A 20,600-nucleotide genomic window follows, 5' to 3' on the forward strand; every position below is an offset into this window, starting at 1 on the left:
AAAGTAAGTGTGAATGTGGCATTACATCTTTCTTCAGTGCTTCTACATGAAAATATTCTATTTCTAGAAAATACCGCTATTATTTTCATTGTCAGTTTTCTCATAATACCACTAAATTGATAGACCCCTATGCAAATGTAGAGAACAGAAAGGAAGGGCACAATGATGTCCCTCAGACAGAGCTTTGAAGGGTATTTATCTAAAACACTCCAGTGTCCAGTACTTTAGGAAAATGGCAGAAATTACTAGAGTTTTACTGGCACATCACAGGTAATGAAATTTTTGAGTCACATATCATTACTTCTATCTCACTATACTGCTCTAAAGTGAAAACAGTTACAAGAACAATGACAAAATATAATATCCAACAGATGCCCTTCATACCCTTCCTGGTCAAGATAACACCATCACCTTTTATTAAAGAATAGATTCTTTTGTGGTGAACAAAAAAGAAAATTCTTATAATTTAAACATCAAGCCACAAGCTATTTGGATCAATCTTGGATTTATTACAAGTTGTACCAGGCTTGTCACATAATCATTAAGGTTGTAAAAGACCTCCAAGATCATCAAGCCCAACTTTTGACCTAATACCACCACACCCACTAAACTATACACAAAATTTTTTGAACACTCACACGTTTTTTGAACACTTCCAAGAACAGTGACTTCACTACTTCCCTGGGGCATCTGTTTCAGTGTTAAGCACTCTTCCAGACTTATTGCAACAGGCTCCTCCTCTTCAGGCACAATCTTAATGTAGGTATTAAAAAAATAGTAATAATCCGCTGACCTGTATTTACTCTTACAAGCATTCTTCCTCAGATCTGCAAATTCTGCCTACTTTTTCTTTGACTAGCATTGTTATTAATTACATATGTGTATGCATATGTGCAGAAAGAAAAATAATGTCTATGGGCTCCATTGACATACATGCTGCAAATATATGCATGATTTGCTAGTCAAATAAATGACTTAATTTATAAATATTTCAATATTCACATCACTTAAAGGACGTGTAACAGCTTACAGGAATACAAACAGTAAATAGCCATGGGTTAAGGGTACTTAGCAACCAGAGTATAATAAGATGAACACAACTAGCACATCTGCCAAGTCATTAACAGGTTATAATTCACTTTATAGAGTACAGAAAGAGTTTTGATGAGGAGCTTCAAAGACTGGGCACTATAAAAGAAAGTTAATGACTGTAAGATGAATAGCAATTGAGAAATCAAAACTGATACTATACTGCCAGTAGAGCAAACACAAGATTCAACCTTGTGGTAAAATCTCTCTCTTGGAAGGGAAAGGAGAAGGCAAGTTGCAAAGCTTATAAAAGAAAGATGAGAAGTTTGTATTTGAGAAGATGAGTAAATACACCTTAAATAGCAAGTGATGTAGGCAGAGTGATAAGCAAAGATGATATTAACACCAGTAATCAAGTGATGGAAAGCTCTAAGTATTAACGTCAGACAGACAGATGAGATCATAACAGTCACAGTGTTGAGGTGAGCCAGACTTTGATCTGATTTAGGGCTACATGAACAAACAGGAACTGTCAGCTCTCAGAGCCACATGGAGACAAAAGAACACATCAGGAAAGAAAAGGAAAGAAAATTCAAGAATTATTTCTGACATGATAATATTCAGGTGACCACTGAAGACCAAGCAAATTTTCTGAGCTAAGTGGAGTTTAACCGGACCGAGGGGAAAACCACTAAAAAATAAAGCAATGGTGCCTTCATAAAGGTCATGCTCATGGCTAAATTATCTGAAGTAAGGTGTGGAGGAGGATGAAAAGCTGAGGATGGATTCCTGAGAGATCTAAACACACACCTACATACAGAAAGAGAATGGGGAGAGGAAGACCCAACCAATAAAAAACTGAGTCTGTAAAGAGAAACAATCAACAAGGACAAAATGACAAACGTCTAAGAACAACAAAATTTAGTGAAGACTATAACATAGCATCACAGAGAGATAACAGATGGAGTGGAGGAGAATAAAGGATTAGACTGGAATTTCTCCAGGAAGAAGTCAAGTGGAACATTAGTGACATAAATTTCAGTGCAAAAGACAGAAACCAGAAGTGAGCAGTTCTAGAAAGGCATTAGAAGACAAGAAATCAAGACAAGTGTACAAAGGATACTAATGGGGGGAGTGGGGAGTGGGAGAAGGTGAAGGAGGTCAATGGTTAGGACATTAATCTGGTGAATAAAGACTTCTGAAGTAGAGGGTTGGCTTGTGCTGGGGTTTTTTTAATAAGAAGAGCCTCAGACATATTCAAGAAGAGAAACAAAAAAAAAAAAAAAAAAAGTCAGAAGGCAGATAGGAACAGGAAAAAGTTAATTGGAACGGGTTCAAAGACTACAAACCAAAATCTTAAAAGTCTGTTTCAGTAAACAAGGAGAAAGCTTGAATTTTGACCTTAGTTTCTTAGTTTTAAGAAATTCACATGGAGAGATGGCAGAATAGATAAACTGAATGGAGGGCTGTATGACTAATAAAAAATACAGAACAGGCAAAACTGCAAGCAAAAATACTCAAAAGAAGTGACAGAAATCCCAGAGATTAAGAAATACAGAAAGTCAGCAGAATCAAAAGATTTTCACCAGAGATAGTCAGAAGTATCTCCAAGGCATTGCAGATGGCATTAGGAACTGAGAAAATGGATACTGGGAGTCAGCCAGGACCATGATTTGTCAGAAGGGTTTGGAACTGTATGAGAAGAACAAAAAATAGTGCCTAAAGGGAACTGATAAGCTGATAGAGGAAAGTACAGAGGAATAAAGGAAATCAAGATCATCAAGATCAACAAAACAGAAGTTTTACAAAGTCCCATTCAGAGAGAGAGAGAATAAATCTTTTAAAAGTTCCAATAGTTACCACAGAAAAGGAACTTGGATAACAGAGTGCATAGAGAAGACCAAGTCAAGTGTGTAGCTGATTTGGCACATGGTATACAGTTCAAATGAGAAACAGCACCAGGGCAGCTACAGAGCTGGATGGTTATCCATCCAATATGGAGACTGAAGGGTGAGAAATTATGAATGGAAGAAAGTTGCAAGTCAAAATCAGAGAGATGGGAATAGGTAAAGTTGTATGCATGCACACCGTAAAAACATTAGAAAGACAGGCAGAAGGAAATTCTATTGTTAAATAAACAAACAAATAAATTGGAGCAGGAAGAACTCAGAACAGCACAGAAGTACCAAATTCTTTGACCCAAATTCAGAGCAGGTAATGTTGCAGGTAACAGTCTCCACAGAAAGGACCAGAGATGAGGCAGAGTTAATGAACAAGGGAAAAATCTCTGTGGGGTAGAGGGAAAAGCAGGAGGTAGAAAGACAACATCTAGGTTGAGTCCAGCAACATTCCAGAAACGTCAAGAAAATAAAAAGATCAAATAATGGAGGAGATAAGGAGTTTTGCACTCGAAGAAAAAAAGGAAGTTACAGGAATTTCACACGCTGAACCATAGGCAGATGTAATTTAAGGGAAGAAGGAATGGACATTACACCAAAGGGTAATCCAGACATAGGTTGATATAAGAGCATGAAAAGCATCAGAAAACACAGAGATGAACTGGCACTGATAAAGTAATCAAAAATCACAAGAGAAAGGAAACAGCACCATACCAATTGTTGCTCTTTCATATATCCTGAAACTTCTGTTATCTGAAGCTGTTACACATATACACTCTGACATACATTACTTGTTTTAACAAACAACATGGTGATTTCAAATGCTAGTTGATAAGGATGATTTGCTCTGACATAGTTATACTAAGAAAGATTTAATCCATGTAAGTCCATATAAGCAGTACTGGTCAAGGCATTTTATACTTGCACGCTCTGTAACAACACTAAAAGTTCATGCCAACATACACTAATAAATCTTTTGTAATGTGGAACTGGACTAATCTGAGTCCTATTCTCACAGGAATTTTAATCACATTTATGGATCATTTGCAAGAGTTGCATAGTGATTGCTTAATTCTTCTCAAGATATAGTACACAAGGGAGTAAATAACATCACTGGTCAAGTGTTTCTATGCATCCTTGGACATACAGATGCCTGGGTTCTTGCAGAGGAATGTTAAAGGTTTTTTTAACAAGATTGTTTTGTTATTTTAAGCTTATTTATTCTTTTCAAGCCAAACATCACAGATAGTATGTGTGATATGTAACTTTACCAATAATTATGTTCAAGTAGATTTCTGAAGGCAAAGGACTGTAAACAGAATAAGGCCAGCTAATGTATTTTAAGCCAGATGTATCACAGAAAGTTGCACAGGGCTTTTGGTCCCCAGATAAGGGTGCAATCGGATCTGCTACATATGGGGAACACAGATTTTAGCTAACACATTAAATAGGAGTTGATACATTTAAGAAGAAAAAAAAGGGGAAAAAAAAAGAAAAAGTGAATTGAAATCCACTCCTTTGCTGTGAATCTGATATGCTATTATAGTCACAAATATATACACTTAAAAAACAAAGAGGCACCGAGACTTAGAAATGAACCAAGAGTGATGTGGAATCATTTTATTTTCTTTGAAACATTAATGCACTAGGATAATTTCATCTGCTGATATAAATATGGCAGAATAAAAAACTCTAGGAAGTAGCTGTCTAACCCATCAGGATTACAAATCCATTTACAAGTGGTAAAACTCTCAGAAGATGGAAATATAACACACAAAGACATTACTCTTCAAAAGGTATATGAAATCCTACGTTAGCTTGCACCTTGCACAACTCCTATGTAATCAATGGGAGCTAGATGAGATTCCAGATAAAAATTATCTTGAAATATAGCACTGTCATGGACTGCAACAGAACACTTTAAACAGTGCATATCACAAGAGCTTTCCTCTGCTTAGAAACAGAATGAGCAGTGCATAGAAAAATTCAGTGAGAGATGCAAAGCAACAACAGGAACTCAGAACAGAACTGGAATCTCCCTTGAATCTTTGTCTATCCTTCAAACAAAGAAGGGCCAAAGCTTTTATAAGATCACTGAAGACTGAAACTGCGTCTCCCTGTACATTCTACATTTAAGCTGAAGGATTTTTTTGTATAGGGAGAGAGAACCAGAAAAAGCAAAGTCCCCATTTCTCCCTTTAGCTGTGGATTTGACTTGCACAGGGCACTCCAGAAGCCTGATCACCCAACCTCATAAGCACTGGAACAGCAAGTTTAACTTAACTATCACTCTGTCTATGCCCGTTTACTATTTTTCTGCTAAAAGAAGTACTGGGGGAAGGGGAAGTAGCAAGAGACTACTAATTAATTACTAATAATTAAAAGATAAGAAATACCTCCTTTTCAACAGGAAAGGATCAAGTCAATAAATCTTGTGCATAGTTCCATTAATAGATACTACAATGATTTCCTTGAAAATTTTATCCATTATTGTTTTCATTCTTGTTCATTTTCCATCATCCTGAATCACTAAAGTAATGCTTATGGCAAATTATGGCAAAATATTAGCAAAGATGTGATGGCATTTTTAATCTGTCCATGAGAAAAAACTGAAATTTAATGTAATATTATTACCTTGTATTTGTATGTGTCTTGTTTTGGACACTTTCTAAATGTTCCTATTTGCCCAGTTTTCTTCTTACTCTTATGCTGGTTTATATTTCTAGCCAGGCTAGAAGCAGTATCAAATTTGCATACCCTTCCAACACAATCGATTTTAGTGAACAAAAGGCTGTTTATAATCCCAAATTCTACAGGTGAAACACTGAATGGGGTGTGTAACATCTTTATTTCAATTCTCCTTTTATACCTTTGAACTGGAAATCTGCTGTTTTCTGAGAAGTGTGGTGTTGCTCCTTGGTGGTCTGCTAGATCAGTGTACATGCCTGTCCCAAATGGCAGACTGCAAACCAAGAGAGGAAGATATTTGATGATGAACATGCTGGGAAGGCAGGAACATCCATTATGGGAACAGCACCAGCTCCACAGCTTAGCCAATTTACTTTACAGGATCCCTGCTGCCCAGCTCTGTACAGAAGAAGCTGCCAAAAGTGTCCAAAGCAAAAGAGTTTGCTATGTTGAATCTTGTTTGCTATGACTTGAATAAACAGAGTAAGAGATTCCTCAGTTCACCTGGAAGAGAAAGGTACCATTCTTTCCATTTCTACATTAGAGAACTACAGGTGTGTATAGTGTAGCCAAGCAAAGACAGGAAAATGAAATGGAAATTAAACTAGAAATTGATAATGACATGTCTATGAACATGAAAGGAGGCCCATGAGGGAAATAAAGTCTAAGCAATTACCAGCAAAATCTGTTTATAGCTGATGATTCAGACATTACTTAAAACGTATATTTAATCCTTGTCTCTGCAATTGCAAATGATACTAAAAAGGAAACAATTTAACAGTTCTTATCTGTTGAAGCAGGCAAGAAAAGGACTCAGCGCATGTCTCACTTCTGTGCTGAGGTTGCTATAGATGTTCAGGACACACGGCAGTGCTAGTAACTACTTTTGACAGCACAAATTACATCTTTCACTGACATCCATGGCAAATATGAGTGTTTGCATTAGAAGTTAAATGGCTGAGAAATTTCAGCACATCTGCACCCTACAAACTAGAAAATCACTCAGGAAAGAGGAGGAGGGAAGCAGAAGGCAGACTGGGCAATAACAAAACCCAGTGAGTCACTGCGAGACACTCACTAAGCAGCAATGAGAAATTCACTCATGACTACGTGCAGAAGGACTGGTGACAGTACACTGAGATCCAGCAGAGGATCCAGTCTGCCGAAGGCAACAAGGCAATCAAGCTCGCAGAAAAAGAGGTCTTCAGTTCCTTCTGGAAGAAAAGAAGAACGCCAACACAGTTTTTCATTTTTATATGTTTCACATTTCATATGTCAGGTAAACTTCCCTGGCAGTATCCAGCCACTGCCATGAAATCCTGTGCCCGGGTACTCTAAGATGTTGTATTTTTGACATGTATTAGCACAATTACCTTAACTGATAATCTAAAGATAACATCAAGTCACAGTTACCAGACACTGAGCTTCATCCTTAGTAGTACTCACAGAGCTAGGCCTACACTTGTCATGTGGAATCTAAGCAGCCTGCAATAATCTTCAACAGCATATAAAACACAACAAAAAATCACTGTATTACTATCACTGTTATGAAATTACCATTTTGTATTTTTTGTATGTATTACATTTTTCTACTGATCATTCAGTGAACTCAATTACAAATGCTACATGGCAGGCAACACTGAGGTAACACCAACCAATCTCAATTTTCTTATATACTAACAGTTGTCCGATATTAAATTACAAGTTCTGATGTGCACAACTATTGTTTAAGACACACACACTTGTATGGAGTCTAAAATTCTATATTCACCAAAATGGACTAGAAAAGTTCGAAAACAATGGGAAGAAAAAACGGGAAAGAGAAGGATTGTTATTTTTCAAGTTTAAAGTATTTCAGATAACCTTAGCAGGAAAACAGAAAATAAACACTTAAATATCCTTTACAAATTAACTAAAATGTGACATCAGCTGGTAATAACTGACCTGCATGGTTAACTCTCAGACAGAAACTCACCTAGAGCATAGTTCATCCCCTTACATCATAAGCCTGACACCAGCTCTCCACCACACCAATTCCCATCTCCAAAACAGAACTCCACACCTGAATGGTCTTGCTTAACTGGAGCTCCCCTAATTAATATAAGGACAAGGTATTTATCTCCTTTTCCACTTGCAGGATTCAGACGATAAACAAGACACTGCTTTTCTCAGAAAGTTCTAATCATGGGATTGGGACATAAAACTGATGTTGCTTTGGTTAGAATACTTTTAATTGTGTTAAATGTAGATACAAACCATATGGGTATGATTCCTTGCATGTATTTTAATGACTCTGCGTGCCTGCATAAAATCTTTAATAAAGAGAATTTAAACAAGTGAACTCATTATGGTATCAGGAGAGAAACGGATGGATCTTAAATCACGGAAGGCTCCTATACACATTTTTGTTTCATTTAAGCAGCCTGGGGGAACAGAGGGAAGCTATTATAAAAATGAGAAAAATTTTACTGTACCTCAACACTCCCTCATGTCACTTAATGCCTGTTTTACATCTTCATTCAATACACCAAGCTGAATATTTTTTATCAGTTGATGGTTGCTGCAACACTTGAGAACATTTGAGAACACTGAGCTCACTCTGAATTTCAAGCAAAACCAGAAATTAACAAATCATTTTTGTCAAGTTGACTAAAAACACAACTCTTGAATCCCTGGAGTTCATGTTCCATTTAGTTCACCTTTTGGGGTTTTTTTTGATTAGTGATATCATACTAGATAATATCCTTTTATTCAGTTATTTTAAAATTTCCTTAGCTCAAAATATTAGTCTAGCCTTTCCCTTTTGGATTTATTCTCTGTGTATATCAATTAGTATTGGGGGATGTAATATAAGACATTTCAAAACAACAGGAGGTTTCATGACTAAAATGACTGCAATGAATCAAGCAAAGCTATTTTCAAAGCCTTCCTTCTCCACAAGATTACCAATTATAATTTTCTGTGCATTCGGTCCTCATTTTTCAAGGATTTCCGTGCAAATTTTTCCATAATTAATTGACTGGTTAACAGACAATCCAAATTTCCTTACCAGATAATGTGATTCTGCCCCTCTACTCAGCCCTGTTGAGACATAACTGGGGAGCTCTGAGCAGGTCTGGATTCCCTTCTCACATGACATAATGAAGCCCAGTAAAGGGACATAAAGGAGAGGCTAAATGGAGAGGCTGGGAGTGCTGGGACTATTTCAGCCTGAAAAGAGAAGGCTCAGAGGTGCCTTATCAGAACATACAACTCCCTCACTGGTGGCAATGTAGAGAAGACCCAGCCAGACTCTTAGTGGTGCCCAGTGACAGGGTAAGAGCAAACAGATAAAAACTAAATAGGAGAATTATCACTTAAACATAGGAAAAAACTTGGTCCCCTTTATAATAAGGGAATAGCAGTATTTCCCCACCTTACCATCAGCCACATCTTGCAATCTCTTACTGGTATATATATTGTTTAAATGACTCAGGAAAGTGATTTTAGGGTCACACTGAGAACAGTATGGCAAGCAGTATGTAGTTTACTCTGTGGTTTATATTAATTTTACTAATGAAGCAATCTATTGGAATTTACCAGAATTATGGATCAGCTTCTACTTAAAGAAATTATAATGACAGCAAAGCCACTAACCACAGTAGTGTAACAGCACTCATGTTAATGGGTTTTTTTATTAATAACATTTATTGAAAAGTTAAGTAAGGCAAAACAAATATGGTCTTGCAAGGAAACAAGAAACAACATGAATAAGTCATATTATTTATGAGGCTCATTATGGGATGGGAGGGTGAAAAGAGAGGCATAGGGTGGAGAGAGAGAGAAAGAATGACCTGAAATAGTTTCTTCTCTCAAAAAATGCCACTCTAAGTAATGCATAACCAATTCTCTTTTACTGCATTTACATGCTCACCTTCCCTACTACATCATCTCAGGTGGCTCCCCCTCTACAGAAATTTTTGGGGACTAAATATGACTCTATTTTAAATTTTTTTAACAGACTACCATAGTACAATTGTGATTTGTTCACATTTTCAGACTGCATCTCAGCAAAACTCCTTCAAAAAATCTTTTTTCAGAATGACCACGTGGTGATATTCTTGGAACACTAAACAGAGTGGAACATTCTTGGAACACTCATCATGTAGCCATGTACTTTGTAACCATGCAGTTAGCTATTACATAATTATGCTATGTTACTTCATGTTTTAAACCTTTCTGATATGCTTTTAGTAAGTCTTTCCTAATTCTGGTGGTTAGGCCTAATGGTTTGATACATGAATTACAATACTTATTGAGAAGAATTTGACCAGAGAAGAGGGTCATGTCTTAGGAAGGAGACTTATGTAGGCCAAAAAGACTTGAATTCCTTCAACTCACTCTGAAAGTACTTTTTGCTTCCAGTGTTTTGCAAATGTTTGGCCATGATCTCCCATTTGTCCTAGCATTCCCATTTCCTTACAAACTGGCACTACAACATAAAAAAAAAAGTCAGTAGTGTGGAATCAGAACAGCAATCAGTAACAAGTAAAAGCACCACAACTGTGTATGTACATGAGTGAGAGCATTCTTGTTTAAAACTGGTAAATGGCACAAATATTTGGCTTCTTCCCCAACTGTTCCTGAAACAGTGTTTCTCTACAAGATCTTTATCAGAGAGTCCTGTAAATTGCAATGTTTTGAAGATAAGGAAATGCACTCTCATGGATATACATTCGTTATGCTCAGTCAAGGGAAAAGAATTCTTTAGTTAGAGAGATCCTTCCTTACACAGCATTCTTTAAATACTGACAGTACCAATCACCTTGAAGAGAGATGATACAGTTTTAAAGAAGGCACAAAAATGTCTTTCTGTGAAGTTGATACTAACACAGTGCCCTGGATTCGATGACTCTAAACTTGTGCAGTATGTCCCAATATCAGCAAGGCTCTTACAAACCTGTCCTTTTTAGGGGGCAGGGGGTGGGAGTTAAACAAGTAAATCCAGCAAATTAGTTTGTAGTTTTAGGTTTTCAGATCACTTCAGTTCAATCCGGCTCTCATGTGTCTAACTCTACCTTGCTGCAGTTTCTTCTCTTACAAAAGAACTTTACTTCCTTAATACATTCTTCTGGGGCGTTACTCTCTAGCCCCTCCAAATGAACAAGGGCCTATAACAGGACTATGTTCTTTGAGTGAAAAAACATATTTAAACTCACTTGCAATAGTCAGTAATAGTGTTGCTTCAAAATGGAATGACCTAAACACAAACTTCCTCAAGCAAGCATTTTTCACCAATTCATTTTCGTCTGTAGACAGTTTCCATTGTCAACAGAAATGGATGCAATGGATGTCTACTGCACTAGTGGAGATTATATCAGTGATACATTCCAAAGCCACCCACAGAATGAAGTTTGCAGAATTAGTATCAGTGATGAAAAAGTCCAGGATAAGCACAACCTACTGCTGTAGCTTCCAGATGCAAAATTCCATGGAGATCTAACTATTCCAAATGAGCAAAGAAGGAACAACTTTAAAATAAAGCTAAGATTTTAAATTGAATAAGGAAAGCAAAGAAGCTGGGGGAGGGTCAGACCTATTAAAAGGTCCATAAATACTCTGCAAAGCACCAAAATACCATGAAACCAATACTTTCAGGAATTTCATTCCAGTGCCAAGAAACAGAATGTACTCACTGTGACTAGTACATTAAAATACTGAAAATAAATTCTAACAGATTAAAAGGATCTTGTAGCAAGTGCAAGGTATAGTTAAATCATGCCAAACTTAATCAAGCTTAAGAGCAGGACAGTCTTTTCCCATTACTAACAAGAATGTAAGACAGATAAAGTAGACTGGGAAACTGGAATTTACGGTCAGTACAAGTAATACAATATTTTCCACAAATATGTTTTTAATTAAAAATTAAAAGAGACTTTTTACTGAAGCAACTTGCCACACGTTCTTAAGTCTGATCTTGTGTTGTCTCCCACACATACAGCTCCAGCAAAATGTTATTAAATGGGGTGAAACAAGAATATAGTTCTACATGAAAAATAAAATCCATGATTTACATGTTTACATTTTATGTGGATACATGAAAATATTTTTAAATCTTGATCACTTAATCCTGTGCTTTGGGGTCAGTAAATACCGCTCACCCCTGCCAATCTGCTGTCCAGTTATACGTGAAAATTGTTGTTCCACAAGGGTAAAGCAAGTGACGGAAAAATTGCACATTACTTTTCAGGCTTCAGCCAAGCTTTTAAAACACATGGTCAAACACGTTGCCATGGAAATGTTCTGCAAATGTATGTAGAATTTCTTAAGATGGAGCTGAATATCCCTTTTTAAAATAAATTTCTCCTACAATTTTAAATATAATTGCTCTATTATGTATTCAAGAGAATACATCAGCCATTATCTAACATTTATAACACCTGAAGTGGTAACAGTATCTCCAAATCCATTTTGTGTTCCATATATGAAATTAGGCCACTATCTTCCTATGTAAAATACCCATATACTTGTTTTCTTTTATGTGAAGAAAACAAGACTTTCCTATACATCATCACAACACACTAGCAGATCTACAAGTATTAGTCTTGCAATAAAGTTGACAACAGTTACAAAAAAAAAAAAAAGAGACTGCTTCAGTAAAATTAATGGTTTTTAACAACATTCTAAATTTTTAAGATATTCATCTTCCCTTTTACAACCATTAGTATTAGTATGCGTCACTGAGTGTAATAATTAAAAAGAGGAGAGTTATCTTGCCAAACTTTCACTGTTACATTCCGTGAGCTATTTTTAAAACTGATTTGAAATGAAGCAAAAAGAAAAAGAATCTACTGCTGCAAAATGAAGCAAGATCTGTGCCTGCAGAATAGCTCCATCCTGTTACACAACGTGATACGTTGTTTTAAATAACCTGGCACTGTAGGTAAACAGTTGCCTTATACTGCATTTCATATGACAAAGAAACACAATCACAATAGCTTTTGTGTCTCATGTAAAGATAAAGCAAAATAAAAATGAAAAACAATCTAGTCCTTTTACTTTACAGCAAAGGTATAACCTTTCACCATTAATTAGTTAAAAGAAAACATATTTACAATAAAACAGGTTGAAAATATGTATAGAATAACCTTACATTGTTCAAATGAAAATTAACAACACATTAGAATTCCAAGATATACGTTGCTCTGCTTATGTAAACAGTCTACCCTATAAATCCTGTAGCAAATCCAACATGAAGCAATTACACAGACAAAGAGATTGCAAATGACCTAAAGCTGTAAAACAAACCCTGTGTTAGAAATATTAGCATAAACTATGAGGTCATACCTGATGACTTAGGGACTGTAATGTCTCACCGGTTCCAAGCTGCATGACCTTTCTATTTCCAGAGACCCCCAAAAATTGCATTTCCTGTCTTATCAAAGTACATCACAGACCTATCTATCTTTCAAAATCTTCTGGGCTAGTGAAGAAAGCATTACCAGCCATTCTGTCCATCAGTAAGTGCTGGAGTCATTACCCTGAAGATATCAGATCTTAAATATAGTTTCCTCCGTGCGATTACAGACATCCAGCAGTCGAGGAGGCTGACACAGCTATATCACTGATGCTGCTAATGCCATCTGAAAACAGTAAGCTTACTGCTTAAAGCAATCCTGCATCGTCCAAACAGAACAAGCCACATCCTTCAACTCCTCACTTGCGTTTTTTACAAAACCTAGTACTGCCATTATAGATTTTGTTTTCATCTCTGGTCAGCTAAAGGAGAAATCAGGTATTATGCAACCAGCTTTGCATTAACGAAAGAAAAACGGCAGATGAAGTGACATATCGAGGTTATCAAATTTTGCTTGCATGACCACTCCTCAGCAAGCACAGTCACCATTCACAAGAAGCATCACAATCTGATCTAAAGGAAAATCACCAGAAATAAATTATAAACAATTCACAGGCAGCAAGGTATTTTGATACCTCTGTGATACTGAAACAGCTATTTTTATGAAGCCTTATGAATCCTAGTCCCTATTAAATTAAAAGCATCTCTTGCCTAGTATTTAGTGCCTATTTTTAATAAATTGCATGATCACTGCATTGTTTCCATTACTCCCTGCTAGCAGCCAGAAAACAGCATGACTTGAAAATGTGCCAGTATTATGACAGCAAAAATGTGGTTTGATATCAAACAAAACAATCATGCATGAATTTTTTCTGATATGAGAGACCTTTCAAGCTAACAATGTACAGTAACCTCCCTAATAATTTTTAAATTATTAAGACTACAAAGTAATAACTGAACTTTTTATTAAAACATATGTTTTATACAAAGTGAAACTGCCAAGTGAAATTTATTATTATAAACCATTATTTATATTTACTGTTTCTAGTATTATGGCAACAAACGTGCAAACAAAAAAAAAACCCACTTCACAGAACTAAGATGAAACAGTGCCACCAAACTGGTAAAAGTATCATTTAGTAATTTCTCTGAATTTCAGACCCACAGAACAATTATTTGTGTTCACATAGTGAGAAAGTCATTTTGAGTCATTCAGTCCTCTAAACACATAGGAGCTTTCTCTGAACACATATTGAAACACTTTGCTACCAACTGAATTTTATTTGACAAATAAAACTTGAAAGAAAAAACTCTTCCTTAATTTAACTTCAGCTTGCTTCAAATATTATTCAAATGAATTTGGATGTCCTTCTTTACTTCAAAATATAAGCAGAAGCTGAAAATAGAAGTAATTGGTTCTAAATTAATTCACCCAGATCCTATCCTGTTAGTTTAACATTATTATTATTATTATTATACAGTTGTAGTAATCACTCCTTTGTGTAACTAAAGTGTCAATCAAATTTAACTTCTAGTCATTCACATTATGGCACTGATAAAAGCAAACTGGTCTCATCCATGAATACCACATACTTCCCTTTAGAGGGAGAAGCTCCCTGCTATCAGTTTTAACTGGGTTCACTTTATACAGTGTGCAACTGCCTCAACATAAGGATGCTACATCTCCAGGGAAAGGGAACTGTCAGCCACACATTGGTACAGGGTCTCCAGTGAAGTGTCCAGCAGCCTGGCAGAGCCAGTCAGTGAAGCTTTGACGTGCAGCAGAGAACTAGATAAGGCCCGATTTCATGCTGCTTTTTATATTTTCTGAGAGTTAATCCTGATGTCCAACAACCTGATACTGTCTTTATACTGCTGCTGGCAGTGGCAGTCCGGGAGCCACTTCTGAACATTGTGAATGTTCTTGAAAGCTGCCGCTTTTCAGCTTGTTCCAGATTAACTCATGAATTCACCTTCAACCCAGAAAATATTATTAAATCTATGCACACAAAAATAAATGCATATGCACAAGGAGACAAAAGGCCCTTCAAAAAACAAACAAGTGAAAAGGAGAAAACAGCTTTCCCTGCACCAGTATGGAATAGGAATATCTCCAAAGATAATATTTTTATTTCCAAAGGTAATTTACAAAAATAATAATAACACACCAGCACTAAACATTAAGTTACTTACTCCTGTACAAACCCGGAGTACATTATGACCAGTATCTACTTACAACTACAAAAGGGAGTACAACCCCACATCTCTGAGTTGCTGGCAACCACTTCCAAGTCCCCAGAAGCCACTTGCTAGGATACGAAGGCCAGTAAGATGGTAAGAAGTGATATAAAAAATTTTGGTTGCCAAGCCACCTTTTATAAATACTATGTAGGCTCTCCCTGAGCAAATCTTGTACTGCATGATGATCTCCACTCAATGAGTGAAAAACACACAGCTAGGGGCTATACCCACAGCTGTCAAACACATCACTTAGGAGGTTCTGCTCACAAAGAGTACATGGTATCTCCTCCAGCTGGACATTTGAAGAATTCAAAAACTAGCAAAACACAAGGTAGAAGACTATTTTCCTGATTTTGGTTAAGATCTCAGTACAAATTATAAATGCACTCAGAAATATAATACTTCTTTGAGCACATCATCCCAGCTAATGGAATACTTTCATTGAACTTATTCCATGCTTTTCCTTGTGTCAATACAATTACTTTTTTGCAAAAGTGAAAATTGTAATATTTCATTATGTTTCATTATGTTAAAGCAGAGGGAGGGTATAAATACAGTACCATTTTTAAAAGTATAGATATTTACTCTGAGATGTTAAAGCAAAAATCTTGTAACCCATCCCCTTTAGATTATCAACAAGTACCACTTTATGCCATACAAAAAATTACTCACAAATATAGTTTGCTTTTATTTAATTTTTCTTCACAGGACGAAAAGAATAAAAGAGATAAAAGCAAATTCATTTCCTGTGAATTATGCAAGGTGAAATAATGGTCACTTTGAATCCATCACAAATCAGCTTCATATCAAATAGAACTGACCTAAGCAGTGAGGGAGCAAGCAACAGCAGCTCTGTCACTCAGCTTTTTAAATTAAGTCATGTTTGCTAGTACTAATGATCACGCCAGAGAACATTTGAGATTAGTGCAAGATATTGGAGACTGTAAAATGTGAAATTATGTAGTGCTGTACCAAAAGAGTTGGAAGAACAATACTTATGCATAGTCCTCATTTTGAGGGATCAATTTTACTAGATATTTTAATAAATGACCAGAATATAAGTAGTATGAATTATAGCCAAAAAATCACAGTTTGAATTTGTTCAAAAAATTTCTGCTATTGGAAAGCACTGCTAATATATGAGGAATGGAACAGTATCTGGAAGACATGGATTACCTCTAGGACCACAAGAGTAAAACTGAGGTAAAATTTAATAGTGCAAAATGCAAACATGTGAACTTGCTGATTATTAAGTTTCTACTGAAAATTGATACCTCAACAGCTGAAAATTACAGTGGATGAAACTGTGGGTACAAAGCAGATCACAAGTCATTATGAGCTACCAAAATGATGTCCCTATGGAGATGAAATGAAACTTTAAATTTATCATTTAGTATATTTCTAGTACATAGACATCAACATTAATGCAAGAATAAACTCTACAAAAATTTTATTGTTCTTGATTCTAATAATCTATTGTCTAAAAAGGCAATTGAAACCGGAAGAGAAAGACTTCTACAATGGTCAGGGAAATTTTGAGAAGAAACTGAAAACATTTGCTTTATTTAGCTTAACAAACGAAAGACTAAAAGGGAGATCAAAGGTGTGTCAAGAAAGAAATACCAAGGAAAAAGAAACTCAAGTACAAATTTGTAACAAGCACAAATCCACACAATGTCATCAGTAATTTGGGGTTTTAACTATCAGGGGCCGAAGGCCTGCAAGAGCAAACAAAAGTGTATCTTGCACACCTTTATTTCTACAAGACATGAAAGCACTGACAAATGAAGAAAAATGCAGAAATTTAAGTTACAGCAGAATTGGTATCGAGAACAGGACCTAAGGAAAATCAGTAGGTTGCCATGAGGCTCAACACTGATTGGAAATTGGTTTAGAAACCTGGAATTAAAATAAAATAAAATAAAACAAAATAAACCAAAATAAAATTATAACAGTTGGTTTCTCATGTACTAAAAACACCAAACTTTCATCTCCGTACATAGAATGGTATTAACAATACAAAAATGTAAGCAATTTCTCTTAACCAAAATAAATAAAAAATTCCAAGTTTTAGCTTATTGCTCAGATCAGGTAAAAATTCTATCTTTGTAGTTGAATGGAGTAAACTGAAAAGTAATTAATGATAGCCCATTCTCCCTTAATCCTGATGAGAGGACTATTTCTATTACCTTTCTTTAGTCTACATGTTTCTCTCTTATTCAATTCTCCCATTATATTACTGGGGTTTGGATAAAGTATCAATATCCTTCTTTAGGCAAAAAGGAAAATCAATAAGAAATTGAAGTTTATTTTTATTAACGCAGTTAAAACTTGTTATATTTTATGGACATCTCAAATGAGGTACTGTCCAAAGACTCTCCTGGGATTATGTCAGCAGGCATTATATAAGTCTAATCAGCTCATCTGTGGATAACCATGACTGTGGTTAACAGAAACTCAAAACATTTATGAAACAAAACAAGAAACAAGTAGAGGCAGACCTGAACCATAGATGCATAGCCAAAACTTGCAAATTAACTGCCTGGTTCCAATTCTGCCTGGCAGAAAATGCAGCTGCATTAAAAGCTACCTTCCCAAACATCCCACTGGTAGCGTGGCTGAATTCTAAATTTAAAAATCAAGCCTGTATCTCAGGCCAGTTCCTGATGATCCAGATCACTACACTACATATTATTAACAAATAAGAACAAATTTATAATAAACAGTTTCAAAACAAGATTTCTTTCCAATATTTTACCTTCAAAAACTATTTTCAAATGTCTGGCATCCCATGTCCCAGAAGATAATGTAGGAGAAGGCTGACATCCCCTTTATCTCGGACTGCTGAGGAGCAATCCTATACTTACAATGTATATAACAGATGGTTGCTTGCACTTGTTCTTGGAAAAACACAGAAAATAAAGAATACAAGATCTCCTCAAAGCTTGCAATCATACATTTATTTTCTAAGCAAAATTATATTTATATGAATTGTGCATTCTAAAAAATGATCTATAAATCAGACTGAAACGGCAAATTTTAAATGTGTGAATAGAAGGTGAATAGGTTCTATCTAAAATAATCATGCCTTCCTTTCCTGCTTTAAAACAAAGCAAAGCTTTCCACCTTTTTAAGCTTTCCACCTTATCAAGCATCTCACCAGTATGGTAACTTGTGCCATAGCCTGGGAAAACCTTTCTACTTTTATTAACTAAGGACATGGCTGACTAAGGGCTTACTTGCAGCAGCTGGGGATGCTAGAATTGATTATAGGAAAACACTTTCCCTTCCTCAAAAAGGTGATGATGGGATTTGGACTGAATGTTGTATAGCACAGGAGAAATTTACTTTCCTGATAACAAAGAAATACCAATTTAATCAAAAAGGCTGGAACTCATTAGCAAAGCAAGTTCTAACAGCCTTCCCACAGAAGGAGCAGCAGGACAAGCGATGTTGCTCTGGGTGTCTCCCAAATATTACACAATACTGAAGTTGCAGCCTAGTTATATTGCACACCTCAATATTGACCCTTGTTCATCTTCCCCTTGTCCCTGAAGAGGAAGAAAAACTCCTTTTGCTTAAGAAAAAATTGTCAGCTCACTAATCCTAGCTCCTTATCTGCCTCAGAATAGATCTGACTTTTCTAAATATTTTGCATTAAAAAGTTCTCTTTCAAAGAAGAGAAATGTTAAATTTTGACATATAATTACCATTATCCTCTCTGCTAGCAGAAAATGATGGCAAAATGCCAACTTGCTTGTCTGCTACAGATAAGACATTTCCAGGCTTCCATCCTTCCCTTCAGAGAAAACAGAAGGGGAAGACCAGCCAGGAGAGAGCCTACCCTGTCAGCTGATCCTCTAAGAAATAAAATTAATATTCTCCTAGCAGAAATCATTTTCCTCTGAGCCTGAGGTAAATGATATGCCTTACCATATGTTATGATGGTCCTTTCAAGAATGACAAATTTGATGAATTTTTCCTGGATGGTCTTTCTCTCATCCAATCTCTTCTCATCACCTCCAGCTTCTGCTGCAGGCAAACTCTCAACAGGCATAAATCAGCATAGCATCACCAAATTATATAACTTCTATCCACTGGGGATTTAGCCCCTTCTATTTCAGACTTAGCAAAAAGGAAAGTGCTTGTGCATTCTTCAATAATCTTTTTGATCTGTGTAGAGCTTTAGAGAATTTCCCTGACACACTGCTGAGCTGCAACAGCAGTACATCCATCGTGAGCAGAGAACCAGACATTTTTCTCAAAGGAAGAGCACTATAAAGGTTATGTCCAATTACAACGCACTCAGAAATAGCTCTAAATAAGAAAAAAACCTCTGCTTCAGTTCAAACAAGGGGGGGAAAGGCACAGAACAGGTTCAGTCAAGTTTCTTCACTGTTTATAAAAATACTGGCATACTTTGAATACAAACTCAGTTTTGCACTCCTAGTTAGTTCGCCTATACTTGCAGGCAATCAAAATGTCTGAATATCTTTGCCAAACCCCAGATACCAGATTATTTGCACATCATTTGTACATCATGGTCCTTTGGAAGTTTTACCAATAAAATATAGATACAGATATTTTAAAAATCCATCTATTAACACACAGATTTCAAATTTTCTCATTTGCTGTAAAATAAGCTGATTCTAAAGAGAATGACAATAAATGAGATTGATTTTAGCCAATATTCCTCAGTCAAAGCTCATCCAAAAAGAAATCTGCTGGATATATCAGTTAGCCCCAAAAATTCCTGGGTGTTCAAACTGTTCATTTCAGCCACATAAAACAAGTGGGCTTGTATGCTTAAATATTAGAGCACAAACCTTATATTGTGCCTATGCAAAACACCCTTTGGAACCTTAAAAAACTATAATGTGAGATGAGAATTGCAAGGACTGGAAGGCAAGGTCACTGCTTTGAAATAAGGCAATGGGAGAAAGGAGCAATTACTAGAGTATAATTTAGGATTAGGTTAGTCCTAACAAAAGCCATACAACAAGAAGAATGCAAGACAGTAAAAAATGCTTTATAAATGGAATTTATCACATAAATATGTAATATATCAGAAAGATTAGTACCTAATTTTATCACACTTACAGCAACCAAAAAAAACAAAAAGAAAAAAATTTATCAAGTAGTTTATTCCAAAATCAATTCCAAAATGTGAGCTCTGAAACAAACATTTGCTTTCTTGAAAAGTTAACAAAGGATTTCCCACGGAGATTAAACAAGCTAAGATTAACTGCACCAGCTCTATCTTGCCATCTTTTCTCCACGAGGGAACACAGAAAAGCTAGTCAAGCAGCACACACTCCACTAACAGCTAAACTTCTTATTCATGATGGTGCAAGGTAAGGCATCCACAGCCTAAGCAGGCATGGGCTGGGGACAGCCCTCCTCCTGCT

General features: G+C 36.0%; 1 protein-coding gene across 10 annotated transcripts in view; it reads right to left on the reverse strand.

The window, feature by feature from the left end:
* Window positions 1-19,144, reverse strand: part of SLC4A10 (solute carrier family 4 member 10) — a 125,749-nt gene extending 106,605 nt beyond the window's left edge. For 7 of the 10 annotated variants that reach the window (XR_001859461.1, XR_001859458.1, XR_001859459.1 and 4 more), the window contains exon 1: window positions 12,942-13,022. Coding sequence is in view for 7 of the 10 variants with exons in the window: in XM_017726567.1 (XP_017582056.1) it covers window positions 12,942-13,022 (81 nt within the window). In the remaining 3 variants the exon portion in view is untranslated. Of the gene's footprint in view, window positions 1-12,941; window positions 13,344-19,125 lie in introns of those variants that run through there. The other 3 variants (XM_017726578.1, XM_017726539.1, XM_008644742.2) reach the window with 3 other exon arrangements.
* Window positions 19,145-20,600: the final 1,456 nt, after the last annotated feature.

The sequence above is a fragment of the Corvus brachyrhynchos genome, unplaced genomic scaffold (assembly GCF_000691975.1).
Source record: "Corvus brachyrhynchos isolate BGI_N302 unplaced genomic scaffold, ASM69197v1 scaffold490, whole genome shotgun sequence".
NCBI classification, from domain to species: Eukaryota; Metazoa; Chordata; class Aves; order Passeriformes; family Corvidae; genus Corvus; species Corvus brachyrhynchos.